Source organism: Phoenix dactylifera, unplaced genomic scaffold (assembly GCF_009389715.1).
Source record: "Phoenix dactylifera cultivar Barhee BC4 unplaced genomic scaffold, palm_55x_up_171113_PBpolish2nd_filt_p 001687F, whole genome shotgun sequence".
Lineage (NCBI taxonomy): Eukaryota > Viridiplantae > Streptophyta > Magnoliopsida > Arecales > Arecaceae > Phoenix > Phoenix dactylifera.
Genome location: NW_024068986.1, coordinates 11503 through 26926, shown reverse-complemented (window position 1 = coordinate 26926; position 15424 = coordinate 11503). Strand labels below are relative to the sequence as shown.

The 15424-nt window shown below is 49.8% G+C and overlaps 1 protein-coding gene across 1 annotated transcript; it reads right to left on the bottom strand.

Moving 5' to 3' along the window:
• Positions 1–9277: 9277 nt before the first annotated feature.
• On the bottom strand, positions 9278–10072 carry LOC120108971. The gene has a single exon (XM_039122707.1). It carries the CDS (start codon positions 10070–10072, stop codon positions 9278–9280), a length of 795 nt encoding a protein of 264 aa, XP_038978635.1.
• Between the last annotated feature and the right edge of the window lie 5352 nt (positions 10073–15424).

Here is a 15424-nt window from a genome sequence, read left to right as displayed (position 1 = left end):
TCCAAGGGCCCAAATGCAGTGAACCAAAGCCAATGGTCCAGATCTAGGCACCATCTAATGGTCCAGATCAAGGCATCATCATCCAGGGTGCCATCCAATGGTCCAGAAGCAAGATGCCATCATCGATGGTCCAGATTCAGGCGCTGAGGAACGGTCCAGATCTTTCATCCAGAGAGCCATCCAGTGGTCCAGATTCAGGCGCTGACCAATGGTCCAGATATTTCATCCAGAGAGCCATCCAGTGGTCCAGATTCAGGCGCTGACCAATGGTCCAGATCCTTCATCCAGGAATCCATCCAATGGTCCAGATGAAGGCGCCAACCAGTGAACCAGATCCTTCATCCAGGAAGCGATCCAATGGTTCAGAAGTGAAGGCCCTATCAAACCCAATCCAATTGGGTTTAACCAACTTAAAGAAAACATTAAACCTAATCAAATCAGGTCTAATTAAAGCCAAATGGGTTCCAACTCTTGGCTAACCCATATTAGGTCATGATCTAATCATATTAGATCAACCTAACCTAAGAATCATATTCGAATTTAATTTGAATCAGGAGCTAGGGTTTGCAACATGTGCTAGCATGTTCATCTTGCAAACATGATCTAATCCAATTAGACCCTTGATCAATTCCCTTGTGTGTGACCCATTGGGTTCCTTATCTTAGCCAGCAGTAGGTGCAGGTGCAAGTTGACCTAACCTGATTAGAATACCTCTAATCTAATTTAGGTTCAATTTAGTGCTAAACCTGACTTAGCAATCAGAACCTTTCTGATGCTTTGATCTAATCAAACTCTTTGATCCGATCAACCCACAAGACATGATTGACGTCTAGCAACGTATCACGTCTACCCGAAAGATGAGGAATGTATTGGACAAATCCAAACATACCCTTCAGTGGCAAGTTACTGTACAATTCAATCCCTCAGTCATACTACATCCTGAATAAGTGCATGAGTATGGATCAATATTAAACTCAATCACTTATTCATGTCTCTCTCAATCTTTTATATGATAATTCAAACAATGAAACATTAGAAACTCTTTCTAATATTCATTTTGCTTTGATCAAAGGCTTCTTGAATCATCATAAGATTAGAGTAAGTAGGATGTTACCTTCTCTTACTAGAAGTGACTGATTCCTTGTTGACCTACTCACAATCTTCATACAAAATCCACCATATCCAGAATACCCCGTACACAACGCAATGTCGTAAATGAGGGTAAAACAAAACATAGCTTTAAGTGCACAAGGTACCATAGTGATCTCAGGTCTAAGGATCACTTGCACAACTCCCACTATGAGAACCATCTTTTGATAATTAAGTAAGAATCCATAAGATGTTCTCATGGCTGGTCATTTCAGTGAACTCATTCCTCTAATGAGCACCCACATCTTTGTATTAGTGTCTCACACAAGTGATTATGAGATCAATCACCCTCTATATTGAGCATACATAAGATGTGCCAGTCTTTCCGGTAATATTGATCCCCGACTCAATATACCAATTTGACTGGGAATATTCTAAATTAGGATTTTAGGATTTTAAGTCTCACTGGTATGATCTCATCATAATCCTAAAACCAATGTCCTAATTTATGGGGTTCATCATCCAATAATAAAATAGATAAGCAGCAAATGATGAAACACAATGCCTTTATTGATATATATCGAGTGTCAAAGTACATGATTTGGAGGATTACAAAGAGAAACCCATCAAATGATTGGCTTATAGGGCATCTACTCTTTCAGATACCTGCAGGACCCATACACATTAATTGTTGACAAAGGTAAAACGTAGTCTTTCGGTCGTGCTGCGGGGGGGATGTGACCTCAGCGCGCAGGTCGGGCGTCCTTAGGTTGGTAGAGCTATTCGGGTGCTTCCAGGTCGGAGGGACTGCTCGACCGTCTACAGGTCGAAAGGGGTCTGCTCGGTCGGCCCTGCTCGAAGGGGTCTGCTCGGTCGGCCCCTGCTCGGGGGGGACCTGCTCGACCGGCCCCTGCTCGAAGGGGTCTGCTCGGGCAAGCGTGGCGACATATTTTTCCCCCAGCACTACCCTCCGACTTCCGAATTTGAGCTGCTCGCAGATTCGAGCGCGGGAAGTGGTTTTGGCTGCGTTAATGTGGATTAGAAAAATTTTGAATTATCACGCGCTTCAAGGCGCCTTTAATGGGCGGCATCTCCTTTTTCGGAAACGTTTCATCAGAGAAGTACCTTTTCATTTTTCGAAGCGTCCTTGCGTCGTGGGTTCATGATGAGACCACACGATCCGACGAGGCACTTCGATATTTGAAGGGTCATCTCGAATTGAATGCAGCGCATTAATTCTCAGGGTTGGCACGTGTCATGATCTGCGCGGAGAGCAGCGCTCCGCTTCGCAGATCTGGGCCGTCAGAGGGGTTTATATATAAATCCCTCCTTGGCCATTTCTGATTTCTCTCATCGTCTTCATCCTCTTCCCATTTCCTTTCCAGCCCGAAGCAGTCGATCTTCCATCACTTCCGGCGAACTCCCACAGGTGTCCCCCTTTTCATCTGCTCGGAACCCCTTTTTCTCCCCTCTTCCTCCTTCTTTTTCCTAATGGGTCTTGGTCCGAGTGAAATCGGATCCACGATGAGTGAGCTAGAGGTTGAGATGGCCGAGGAGTGATTTTTTCCTCGGCGAGGGTTCCGTTTGGAACCCGCCGGGTTGGGGGATCAGGTAGCGAACCCCCCGGTAGGTCGGATCGGAGTGTACTTGGAGGCACTTTGGGCCGGCCTACGGTTTCCCCTCCATGGGTTTGTAAACGAGTTGCTCGGAGAGTACCAACTCGTCCCGGCGCAACTTGCTCCGAACGCATGGAGGACAATTATCGGGTTCTTGTCCCTGTGCATGGCATACGGGATCCCAACTTCCGTGAACATCTTCCGGCAGCTCTTCATGTTGAAGTCCAATCTGGGAGATGGGGAGTGGCTCTATATCGCCCTTCGGGCGGGTCGGCCGCTCCTCCAGGGCGCTCCATCGTCCATTCATGAGTGGAAGAAAAAGTTCTTCTTTTTGGGTTCCGAGCGGACGTGGGGGTTCGACCCTAGGTGGAGGCAGAGCCGACTCAGAACCGCCAACAAGCTCCCCAGGCATTCCTCGCACGAGCAGGGGATTCTTAACGCCGTTCGCGGCCTCGAGGACGGCATTCTTCTGAGCAGCCTCGTGAGCGAGGACGCTCTAGTCAATGTCGGTCTGAGCTCGGCGCGTCCTCAGAGTAAGGGCAGTAATAGAAAGGTTTCCTTCTTTTTCTTCGCAATATTTTGCGAACTTATCTTGCTCGTCCTTGCAGATATTGCGAAGATGGTGACCAAGAGCGAAGCCTTGTACGCTCGGTTCCGAAAGAGGGCTGCCGAGCTCGGAGGAGAGCCGCTCGAGCCGAAGAAAAAGGCCAAGGTCTCGGTTGACGGGGCCGCCGAGAAGAGCGCTCTTCAGATTGGGTCCTCCGAAGCTACTCGGAGGGGAGGCTCGAGCTCCAAGCCTGGGAGCTCGGCTGGAGCCACTATGGCGCTTGCATGCCCGGCGCCAATTTCATAGGTCCCCCCTCGGTCGCCTGTCCGATCCGAGCGCCCGGCATCCGAGCCGGGCAGCAGCCGAGGGGCTGTGAGACCGCCCTCTTCGAAAGCGACAAGGCCCAGCCTCTCCGACCCACCGGAGGATGAAGGCCAACAAGAAAGGCGGCCTTACGCTCCGAAATGGGCGGTGTTCGAGGGCGACTCAGCCCTCGAAAATGTTGAGACGGCACGGCAGATCTTCCGCATCGCGCTTCTTCCAGCCGACAGGGCAAAAATTTAGGCCATGAGCCTGAATAATTTTTTGGAGTCAACTCGCCTCTCTGCCATTTGGGTAAGCTTATTTTTATTCGTTTTTTATTTTAGCTTTTGCGCTCTTAGCTTTTATGCTTTAATTTTGGCCCAACCTTTCCTTTGCCTTACAGCACCTCCACGAGATCGATACTTTGATATCGCTCGGCGCAGACTACAAGGACCGAGCTCGTCGGTGTTCACGAGCCCAAGAGGAGGCCGAGAAAAAGCTCGCGGAGGTGGAACTCCAAAAGGAGGAGCTTCTGCTCCAGGTGGGGGCCGGCGAGGACGAGATTAAGCTCCTATCCATGGTGCTTGAGGAGGAGAAGGCCGCCAATGCTCTGACCAGGTCAGAGCTGTGGTCCACTGGGGCTCGCCTGGCGGAGGCGCAATCTTTGCTCGCCATCCGCGAGTAGAGAGTAAAGGAAGTAGAGCGAAAGGCCGAGCAGCTCGAAGCTCGAGAAAAAGAGGCCCAAGAACGGGCTCAGGATGCCGTCCGGCTCTTCCGAGAATCAAAAGAGTTTCATGAGCTGCTCGAGGAGGAAGCCGTGAACGGCCTTATCCAAGGGTTCAACAACTTTCGCAATCAACTGCGCCAGCTCTGCCCCGATTTCGATCCCAATCTACTTCAGCCTGGAGCTGGAGCCGAAGGCCTCGGGCCGGGGTCGGGTGAAACGGCCGGAGAGGCAGCTCCGGAGGCGGCCCCGGAAGAAGCTACTCGGGGAACCGCTCCCGAGGGTGTCGCGGCTATCCCCGATGTCGCGCCCAAGAGCACCAAAGGCGGCGAGGTCGGGGCCACTGCCGAAGGAGGTCCGACGGTTGAAGCCATCGAGGTCATCGAAGTCGAGCCTGGAGAGATTTCGGCTGAAGATGCCATGGCACCTGCCTCTTAAGGCTTTTTGTACTCTCTTTCCTTTTTTGTAACAAAAGGTCGGCCCTTGTTTATTGCATGGCCGAACCTTAATTTTGTACTTGGCCTCCGGGCTTTTGAATGGAAATATTCCTTTCCAACTTCGTTCAGTTCTTTTATAGTTCACTGTTTAGCTGACGTTTCTCCAAGACTCTGCTGCTCGGGTTCCCGAAATGCTAAGACACTTTAGATCGAAAAAATGCCCAAGCTTGCCAAGCTCCTAAGCTTGAGCCGCAGATTCGCGGTCATAGAGCTCGGGGCCCCAATTGCGGGGCGTCGCGCTCTAATCGTCTTATTAGGTAACTAGCCTCTGGCTCAAATCATTGAACCCCCCGAGCTCGGGATTAAATTTTGCCGAGCTGCAGGAAAACCGAACTAGGGTTCGTGTGGGTGGGTTCGATGAGATTTCAGCTCGTAATCGGCTCGGCGGAGGACCCCGATATTGGCCGGGATTCTCATTTACATATCCAACATAAGAATGAATGGAATGTGCATATTGAATAAGACAGGCGCCGATCAGAACGTACCTTCTCGGGGTTATATGCCTCGCGCCGCGAATTATTCTTAGAAGTACCTCAGTTTGTCGTAGAGGACGACCTCAAGCTTGATCCGAAGCATGGGGTTGTAACCCTTTGAGCTCATGGGGTCAACCCCAGGCCTTGATCAAGGTACCTAATATCGGGACCAAGCTTCGATAGTCGATGGAGATCGAACCAAGTTCAGTGGTTGATAGGGATCGAGCCGAGCTCGATAGATGATGGAGATCGATGGCTGCATCTCAAACTATTGGATGATCACGAAGATTTATTTTCAGGGGGACCACGAGGGTACTATCCCATCATCCCGAGGTCGAAGGGTCTGGGTACGTACTGTCGACACTCGGGGCATCTCGACCTTAGTCGAGGAGGCGCATACGGGGGGCCGCAAAGATACTACCCCATTGTTGGTGCTGAGCGCCACAGGGGGTCGCGAAGGTACTACCCCATCTTTCCGAAGTGTCGAGGGGTCTGGGCACGCACTGTCGACACTCGGGGCATCCCGACCTTAGTTGAGGCATTTAACGGAGTTCGAACTGCATCTTGGACTTCTGGCCGAGGCGTCCAGCGTCGTCCGGCATTAATTTTAGCATCCTAGCAAGATCGCATATCAGGTTACTATGAAGAATATAAAACTTATGCTCGGGACAGAGAACCCCTTGGGGTCCTATTGATGATACACCCGGAGGTTTTCGGAGCTCCAACTTCGTGGAATGGGGGTCCCTTCGAGGGATTCCAGCTTGTACGCTCCGGGTCGTTGGACGTGCGTGACCCGATAGGAACCTTCCCAATTCGGGGCCAACTTTTCTTGCTCGGTCGGCTGGAAGGCTTCAGCTCTCCTAAGGATGAGGTCTTCCACTTTGAAGGATTTGAGTTTGACCCTGGCATTGTAGTATTGCGCCACTTTTTGCTGGTATCTCGCCATGCGGACCCGGGCGGCTTCCCTCATCTCGTCGGTGAGGTCTAGGTTGTTCCTGAGCTGCGAAGCATTGGAGTCGGCATCATAATATTCTACTCTCGGAGAAGGGAGTCCGATTTCCAACGGGATGATGGCCTCCATTCCGTACGTTAAGTTGAAGGGAGTCTCGCCTGTGGGTACGCGGAATGTGGTCTGATAAGCCCACAGGACGTTGTATAGGTCTTCGACCCACTGCCCTTTGGACTGATCGAGCCGGGTTTTGAGTCCCTGCAAAATAGTACGATTCGTTACCTCGGTTTCTCCATTTGCCTGAGGATGTGCGACCGAGGTGAAACGGTGGTCGATGCCGAGCTCCGAGCAGAACTCTCTAAAACGAGCGTTGTCGAACTGGCGGTCGTTATCTGATATGAGGATGTGGGAAAGCCCGAATCTACAGATTATGAACTTCCAAACGAAGTCCCACATCTTTTGCTCGGTGATCCGGGCCACTGGCTCGGCCTCGACCCACTTCGTGAAGTAATCAATGGAGACGATCAGAAATTTTCTCTGCCTAGTCGCCAAGGGGAACGGTCCTAGGATATCAATTCTCCATTGAGCGAATGGCCAGGGGGAAGTGATTGAGGTCAAAGGGGCTGAGGGTCGGCGCTGGATGTTAGCATTCCTCTGGCACCGGTCGCATCTCCGAACAAAATCCAGCGCATCATTCTGGAGTGTTGGCCAATAGTATCCCTGGCGCAAAATTTTGTATGCCAGTGCTCGGCTTCCCAAATGGTTTCCGCAGATGCCTTCGTGGACTTCACGCATTGCATAATCCGCCTCCGACGAGCGGAGACACCTGAGGAGGGGGGAGGTAAAAGATCTTCTGTAGAGCTTGCCTTCATACAGTATGTATCTCGAGGCTAGGCGCTTGACTCGACGAGCCTCACGCTCATCGTTGGGGAGGACCTCATCCTGTAGGTAGCTAATGAGCTCATCCATCCAGCTTGGCTCAACGTCGATACAAAGAGTTGGTTCGGGCTCCTCTGTGCTGGGGATCTGGAGGTACTCAAGCGCCGCCGCTTTTGGGAGCTCGCTCATGCAGGAGGACGTCAATTTTGATAATTGGTCGGCTCTGAGATTCTCCGACCTGGCAATATGCTGGATGTGGAAGGAACCCAGAGTCGAAGTGAGGTGCCGCACCTTCTGGAGATATTTTTGCATTGTCGGCTCCCTTGCTTCGAAGTCCCCCAAAATTTGGCTTACAACCAATTGGGAGTCGCTGAAGGCCTTCAAGTTCTCGACCTTCAGATCTCTAGCCAGCTTAAGCCCGGCTATGAACGCTTCGTATTCCGCCACATTATTAGAGGCGGAAAACTCGGCAACTACTCCATCTGGACTGGTGAGGATGAGGCCCGCTCCGCTACCCCCCGAGTTTGAAGAACCATCAACATGCAGAGTCCACGTCGACCTCGGGGTCTGCTCTGCTGGCGCAGGTTCGAGCTCGGCCTCGTCTGGCACAGTGCACTCGACTATAAAATCGGCGAGTGCCTGCGCCTTGATTGCCGGTCTGGGTCGGTACTCGAGGTCAAACTTTCCGAGCTAGATGGCCCACTTTGTAATTCGACCAGCGCGATCTGATCGCTGCAGGATCTGCTTTATCGGCTGGTCGGTCGGCACGGCCACCGTGTGAGCTTGAAAATAGGGCCGGAGCATTCGAGCTGAGACGACCAGGGCGAAGACGGTCTTTTCCAGTTTGGAGTATCAGGTCTCAACGTCCCTCAAAACCCGGCTGGTGTAATATACCGGCTTTTGAAGCTTGCTCTTCTCTCGAACCAGGACCGAGCTCACTGCTACGGGAGAAACGGCTAAGTATAGGTAGAGGAGCTCGCCCTGCTGAGGTTTCGTAAGCAGCGGAGGAGAAGCGAGAAGGCACTTGAGGTCTTCGAAGGTTTGCTGGCATTCTGCCGACCACAAAAGTCCTTTGGCTTCTTGAGAGCCGCAAAGAACGGAAGGCAGTGCTCGGCCGATCGGGAGACGAATCTCCCGAGAGCTGCAACTCGGCCTGTAAGCCGTTGCACTTCTTTGACTGTCCTCGGGGGCGTCATCTCTTGGAGCGCTCGGATCTTCTCGGGATTAGCTTCGATTCCCCGCTGTGTAATTACAAAGCCAAGGAACTTGCCCGAGGTGACTCCGAACGCACATTTGGCAGAATTGAGCTTCATCCGGTACCTTCGGAGTGTAGAAAATGCCTCATTGAGGTCGGCCACATGATCTTGCGCCATTCAGCTTTTCACCAACATGTCATCAACATAGACCTCCATGATTCGGCCTATTTGGTCTTTAAAAATTTGGTTGACCAGCCGCTGATAAGTTGCCCCAGCATTCTTTAGGCCGAAAGGCATTACTCTGTAGCAGTAGATGCCCACGTCGGTGATGAAGGCTGTCTTCTCTTCATCCTCCGGCGCCATCCGGATCTGGTTGTACCCTGAGAATGCGTCCACGAAAGATAGTAGTTCGTGCCCCAAGGTGGAATCCACAAGCTGGTCGATGCTAGGGAGTGGGAAGCTATCTTTTGGGCAGGCCTTGTTCAAATCGGTACAGTCCACACACTTGCGCCATTTCCCGCTAGCCTTTCTGACAAGGACCACATTGGCGAGCCACTCTGGATAAGATATCTCCCGGATGAAACCGACCTCGAGGAGCTTGTCGACTTCCTCGGCCGCTGCTCGTTGTCGCTCTGGAGCGGCACTTCGCTTCTTCTATCGCACAGGCTTACAGGTTGGCTTCACTTGGAGTCGGTGGACCGCGACCTCCGGATCTATCCCCGGCATATCGGCAGACGACTAGGCGAAAACGTCCATGTTGTTCCGCAGGAAGCTGACAAGGCGATCTCTCTCGCGAGCATCAAGGCCGGAGCCGACCTGCACGGTTAGCTTGAAAAAATTTTCTCGTAAAGGGATTTGGATGAGCAACTCATCAGGCTCTACCCGCTTCTTCTGTGGGCCGACCCGTGCATCTAAAGTTTCGGCTGAGAGCTTGTCATCTGATGTCGGAACCGATACCTTGGCCGGTTGCTTCGCCTCATGGGTCACCATGTAGCATCGCCTGGCTACCGCTTGGTCTCCACGGACTTCGCCGATTCCTTGGCTGGTGGGGAACCGCATAAGTAGGTGGCAGGTTGAGACCACAGCTCGAAGAGCATTGAGCCCTGGTCGTCCGAGGATGGCGTTATAGGCCGAGGGAAACGCACTACGAGGAAATCCATCCTCATGGTTCTTTCTCGAGGAGCGAGCCCGACCGTGACCAGAAGATCGATCTCGCCCTCCACCGGAACCGAGTCCCCAGTAAATCTGACTAGCGGGGCGTTCATCCTCCGTAATTGCTTCTCTGTCATCCCCATTCTAGAATAGGCGTCAAAGTACAAAACATTCGCCGAACTTTCATTATCAACTAGGACACGTTTTACATAAAACTTGTTTACAACCATGGAGATGACCACAGCATCGTCATGGGGGGTTTCAACTCCCTCCAAGTCCTCGTCCGAGAACGAGATAGTTTCGGAGGCGCGTAAGCGCTTCGGGGTGGTGCCTTCCTCTGCAACTCCTCCGACCGAGGTTCCGCTTCGGATGGTGTTAATGGTGCTGGCGATGGGTCTGTTGGCATTTGGATTTTCGGGCTGTGCGGTATTCTCCGCTGGCCTTTTCTCTTCACGCCGGTTCCGTATGAACCGGTCAAGCACTCCTCGGTGGATGAGTGCCTCGATTTCGTCCCGGAGCTGGAAACAATCTTCTATATCATGGCCGTGGTCCCGGTGGAAGCGGCAGTACTTTCGGGGATTGCGCCAGGCCTCGGGATCCCGCCTCGGGGGCGGAGGCCAGAAATAATCCCGGCCCTCGATCTCCATGAGAATCTCAGTCCGAGGAGGGGTAAGGGGAGTGTAATTTTCGTACCTCCCGTTGGGTATGCGGGACCGCGGTAGAGATCTCGGCCGAGGCGGGGACCTTGGTCGAGGCGGTCCCTGCAACCGAGGTGGACTCTTCAGACGGGACGGGTTCTTGGCACGGCGCGGAGACGGGCTTCTAGGGCGGCCGCGCTCCTCACGGCGCCTTTTCTGCTTTTTGGAGGTCTGCTCGATCCCGCTCCGTCTAGAAGCAACGGCTTCCTCGGCTTTCGCATACTTCCGCGCCCGAGCCAGCATCTTAGTGAGGTCAGCAGGAAAATTCTTCTCGATGGAGAAGAGAAATCTATAAGACCGGGTCCCAGTCTTTAGTGCCGATATGGCAATTGACTGGTCGAGCTCCTGGACCTCCCATGTTGCGGCGGTGAAGCGGTCCAGATATTTTCTGAGGGATTCTCCCTCTTTTTATTTTATGTCAAGGAGGGAGTCTGAGGTACGCCGCTGGGGTCGGCTAGCAGGAAAATTGGTGGCGAATTGCCTGCCGAGTTGCTCAAAAGAAGAGACGGTACTAGGCTTCAGCCCGGTAAACCAGAGCCGAGCTGCTCCCCGGAGTGTTGCTGGAAAGGCTTTGCAAAGCATGGCCTCCGAGGCTCCCTGCAGGGCCATTAAGGCTCGATAGCTTTCCAGGTGGTCGAGGGGGTCGGTCTTGCCGTTGTAAGGCTCCACCTGGGGCATCATAAATCTCGGCGGGACCGGCTCATCCTCGATTTGTTGGGAGAAGGGGGACCTCATGGTAAACTCAAAGTCGCCATCGCGTCCCGTCCTTCTGCCGTGGAGCGCCTCGATCTGGCGCTCCAGCTTCTCGACCTTCTTGTCGAGCTCGTCGCTCTGGGGGATCGCCGCGGCGGTCCGCTCCGGCACAGGTTGCCCTGGGACTGACTCGGCTTCTAACGGTTGCGGCCATTCACCAGGACCCCTCACTGAGGATTCTCTCCAGGGGGATGCCTGGGCGTGGAGATCTTGGCCTTGGAGGGGCGGTCCACTTACAGGGGGCGCCGACTGAACCGGGGCCTGAGGGAACGGTGCTGTCGGGACGCCCCTGGGCTGCAGGCCTTGGACAATAGCGGTCAAGGCCTGAACCTACTGCACCAGAGCATCAAACTGTTCCGGCCGGACTTGGGGAGTCGGGTCGGCCGGAGGGGGTGAGTTCTGGACAGAGTGTCCAGGGCTAGGCGGAGAACGTCGGGAGGCATTAGAAGCTTCCTTGCTTCTCAGCTTCATGGTCGTGACTCGGGCCCTTCCTCTAGCATCAACTGTTGCTGGAAATTGGATTCGGGGACGGCCGTCGGCTGAGGAGGAGGAGGAACTCCGGGAGGGCTTGGTGAACGGCGGCGATACAGCGATATGCGGCATCCTCTGGGGGACCTGCAAGAAGCTGGTGGCCGGGTTTATCCGGCGCCGGTTCTCCGATGCTTAAGTTAGAGAGGGCAAGCGTATGAACAGAGGTAGAAGTAAATAGGCAGAATTTTTTCTCCCCCCCTCGAACGGAGAGGTTCCTGATGAGAGCACAAAAGTGCGACCCACATGTCACCTAAATTAGTATTATTGCTAACCGATAATGATAAATTCACTGGATTAATATTATATTTGGGTTTGGCACATATTTTCATAAATTAGAAATAAAATGCACATTGAGTTCAAATTTGACTAAAGAAGAATCCCTTCCCAGATTCGACCCGGTTGAAGATCGAGTCGGGTCCGCGTCAGGGTCGGGTCCGAATCGGGTCCATTTTATTTGTGCTTTTGGAAAAGAATTTTTGGGCAAATCTAATTTGGTCATATCATAACTATGAGGTCGGGTGACCCATGACTTGAAACTTGCAATTGACCTCCAGTCAGAACAGGTGACCCGTGATCCAAATCCCAGCAGCCCAAGAGTCCCCTGGCGTCCATTTTTAGCATCCCATCTCCCGTCCGTATCCATCTTCCACGGCGCATCCAAGCCATGAATGCCTCTCCCGTGATCCAAGCCGCCCGCGTCCGCATCTTCAACGCCATCATCTCCGCGATTCCTCCCAGCTCCAGCCAGGATGCAAGCCAAGTGACCGTGCCAGCAACACCAAAGAAGGAAGCCCGCGTCTCTAGCCCGTCCGCATCTCAAGCTCTTCCGTGATCTTCTCTTCCGCATTCCACTCCAGCCGTCCGCAGTGCATCACCGCCCTCTCCTTCCTCCCGAGATCCCATGCGAAAGAAGGGGAGAAGAAAGAATTCACCGCGTCCCCACCTCCCGGAATCCCTTGATGCAAGCCGTTCCCATCTTCCGCTCCATCCCAGCGTCTCTTCCGCGTCTCCTTCCTTACGCGATCAAAATCCCAGCACCTCCTCCGTCGATCACCCTCCCGTGATGCTAGCAGTGGTCCCACGGCAGCCTCCGCCTCTGCACCCACGGATCCACGTCCTCTCGTTGATCCCGTGGCCAGCCGTGAAGATTCCAAGATATCTTCCATGCCAGGCACTGTGCCAGCTCCCGTCGGATCCCCAGCATCACGCAGCCAGCAGCCCACCTTCCGCAATCCGCCCAGCCGATCCCGCGGATCCCGCCTCTTCCATGTCTCCAAGGGCTATAAAAAGGGGAGAGAGGCCATTGGCAGGGGGTGTGCTCGGTTGGGGTGGGAACCAAAGAAGGAATCGGCTGGGTGTTGAGAAGAAGGAACAGAGCAAGGCTCTGTTCTTGGGAAGAAGAAAGGAATAAAAAAAAGTGTTTTATTTTGGGAGTTCCACCGTGGGAGAGAGAGGGAGAAGAAAAGTGACTTGTTCTACTTTCTTTTTCTTTATTTTATTTACAAAAGAGAAGGAGTATTAGGTCTAATCTCCATTGTTATTTGTAATCGATGTTATTTTTATCGAATCTATCATTTCTTTTTCATGCAATTCTTGTTCTAGGTTTAGTTTAATTTCTGTTTTCTTCATGCAATGGTTTAATTTTTCTTTTTATGCAATACATTAAATTTTCCTTTATGCAGTTTCTTCTTGTTTTCATCCATTTTTATTTATGCCAGAGCTTTTCTTTGATTAGTTAAAAATATAAATGCTCTTTAAATCTAAGTACATGTCTTTTTATTATTTTTAAATAAAAAAATAATTCTCCAGTAGACTAGAGAATTCATCATCATTCCCGATATAATGTTTTTCTTCTATTATTCAAAAATCGATTTTGAATCCGAGTGAACGTTCTAATTTTTATGCAACTCCAATCGCCTCCCTGTGGATCGACCTCTTACAACCACTATTCTTCGAGTAAGAAAGGTAAGAGTAAAAAATTTAAATTTAACTTTTGTTCATCGGTTCTAACAACGATCTGTCTAGCATATTTTTAGGTGGACAGGAAAGGACGAACAGAATTTTGGCGCCGTTGCCGGGAAGGCAAATCGAGAAGCAAGAACGATCACGAAGATCAAATCAAATTTTGGATGCCCGGAGTGAACGTACTCCGGTAGTAAGTTTTTTATTTTTATTAATTTTTCTTATTTTGATAATTTTTAGTTAATAATTTCGTAGTTATTAAATTCTGAAATTTGAAATTCGAAATTTAAAATTCAAAAAAAAATAAAAAAATTAAAATTCAAAAAAAAATAAAAATTCAAAAATTTTTAAAATTCAAAATTTGAATTCTGAGATTCGAAATTTGAAGTTTAAAAAGAAAAAAAAATTTAATTAAATCAAAAAAATATAAAAAAAATTATTATTTTTGCTAGTAATTGATAGGGTGCAATCCCCCGAGGTTATCATACCTCTATTGGGACTCCTCACGGAGTAATCTCCAGAGCTTATTCAACGGGCATTCGGAGATTGACTGACGCATATAGATTTTGTTTAGTTTACATTCAAGTTATTGCTAAAAAAAAAAAAAAAATTAGTAAAAGTAAAAAAAAAATTGCTTGCTCATTCAATCAATACAACCTAATGACATTGCATAAACTTTAAAAAATCATTGATTATTTGCTACATTTAGTATTAAGCATTTGCATAAAAGAATTTAAGGGCAAAATCCATTAAAAAGATAAGGTCGGAAAGTCATTACCTGTCCTTAGCCCAAAAATCACCACCTTGCATACTTATCCTAAACCAAATTAAATTAAAATCAAATTAGACGTTGGCCTTAGGGATTTCGAGCTCAATTAGGCTCTTGGAAAGAAGCGGCTGAAAGCTACTCCAGTGAGAATTTAGTAATTGGTGATGTCTAGAAAAGTTTTACAACAGTAAGAACTGTTACGGGTATTGTGGTATCGGTGTATCCCTTCTGGCACCACCACACACCCCGGGACTTTCCTGGTCACTGGTTACTGGATTGCTTAACTGGTAAGCTCAAGCTTAATCTGAAAGGGAGATTAGGAGCTGTCTAATCTAGGAGAGAATTTCAAGAATTTTTTTAACCTGATAAATCTCTGTGCAACTAGATTTAAGAAGCTACTAAACCTCACTTAATTCTAAGACTAATAGGGTCAAATTGTTGTGTGGTGTTGATTGTGGTCATCTGTGTCTAGCCCTTCTCTTCTCTTTTAGGATTTCATTTAGGAGTCGAGTCTAATTAAGTTATTGATAATGTATGCATGGTAGAAGGTCATTAAGGGATAAATTAACCCCATTTGATCCTGAGATTGACAGAACTTTTTATCACAACTTGCGAACTGTAAACCAACCGTCGATCTCTACAATGGGTGAACATATTAGAACCCTAAATGAATTGTTTGCACCCGCATCCGCTAGTCCCCCTACTTGCATAGTATTACCAATCAATAATGCAGCCCAATTTGAAATTTGGGCTGCAACAATAAACATGTTACCCAAGTTTCATGGGTTCGAGAGTGAACAACCCTATATTTATCTAAACAAATTTTTGACAATCTGTCAAACGTTTAGAAATCAAAACTTAGATGAAGAGGGTATTAAATTAAGGTTGTTTCTCATGACTTTAGAGGATCGTGCTGCTGCATGGCTGTATTTCCTTGCTTCAAATTCCATCACATCATGGGAACAACTATCTAAGAAGTTCATGGCTAAGTTCTATCCTATGGTAAAGACTGAAAAAATTAAGGATGCCATAAGAACTTTTAGAGGAAAATCTGAGGAGGAATTTTCCCAACTTTGGGAAAGATTCCATGACTTGTTGGTCAAATGCCCACACCATGGGCTTGATAAGGCTGATCTGGTTCACTTCTTTTATAAAGGACTACCTCCAGCACATAGAAACATGATTGAGTCCATGCACAAGGGTAGGTTCATGAACCAAACCCCGGATCAAGCCTATGAATTTCTTGTTGACTTAGCTGAAAATGCCCAAAATTGGAGTAGCTATGG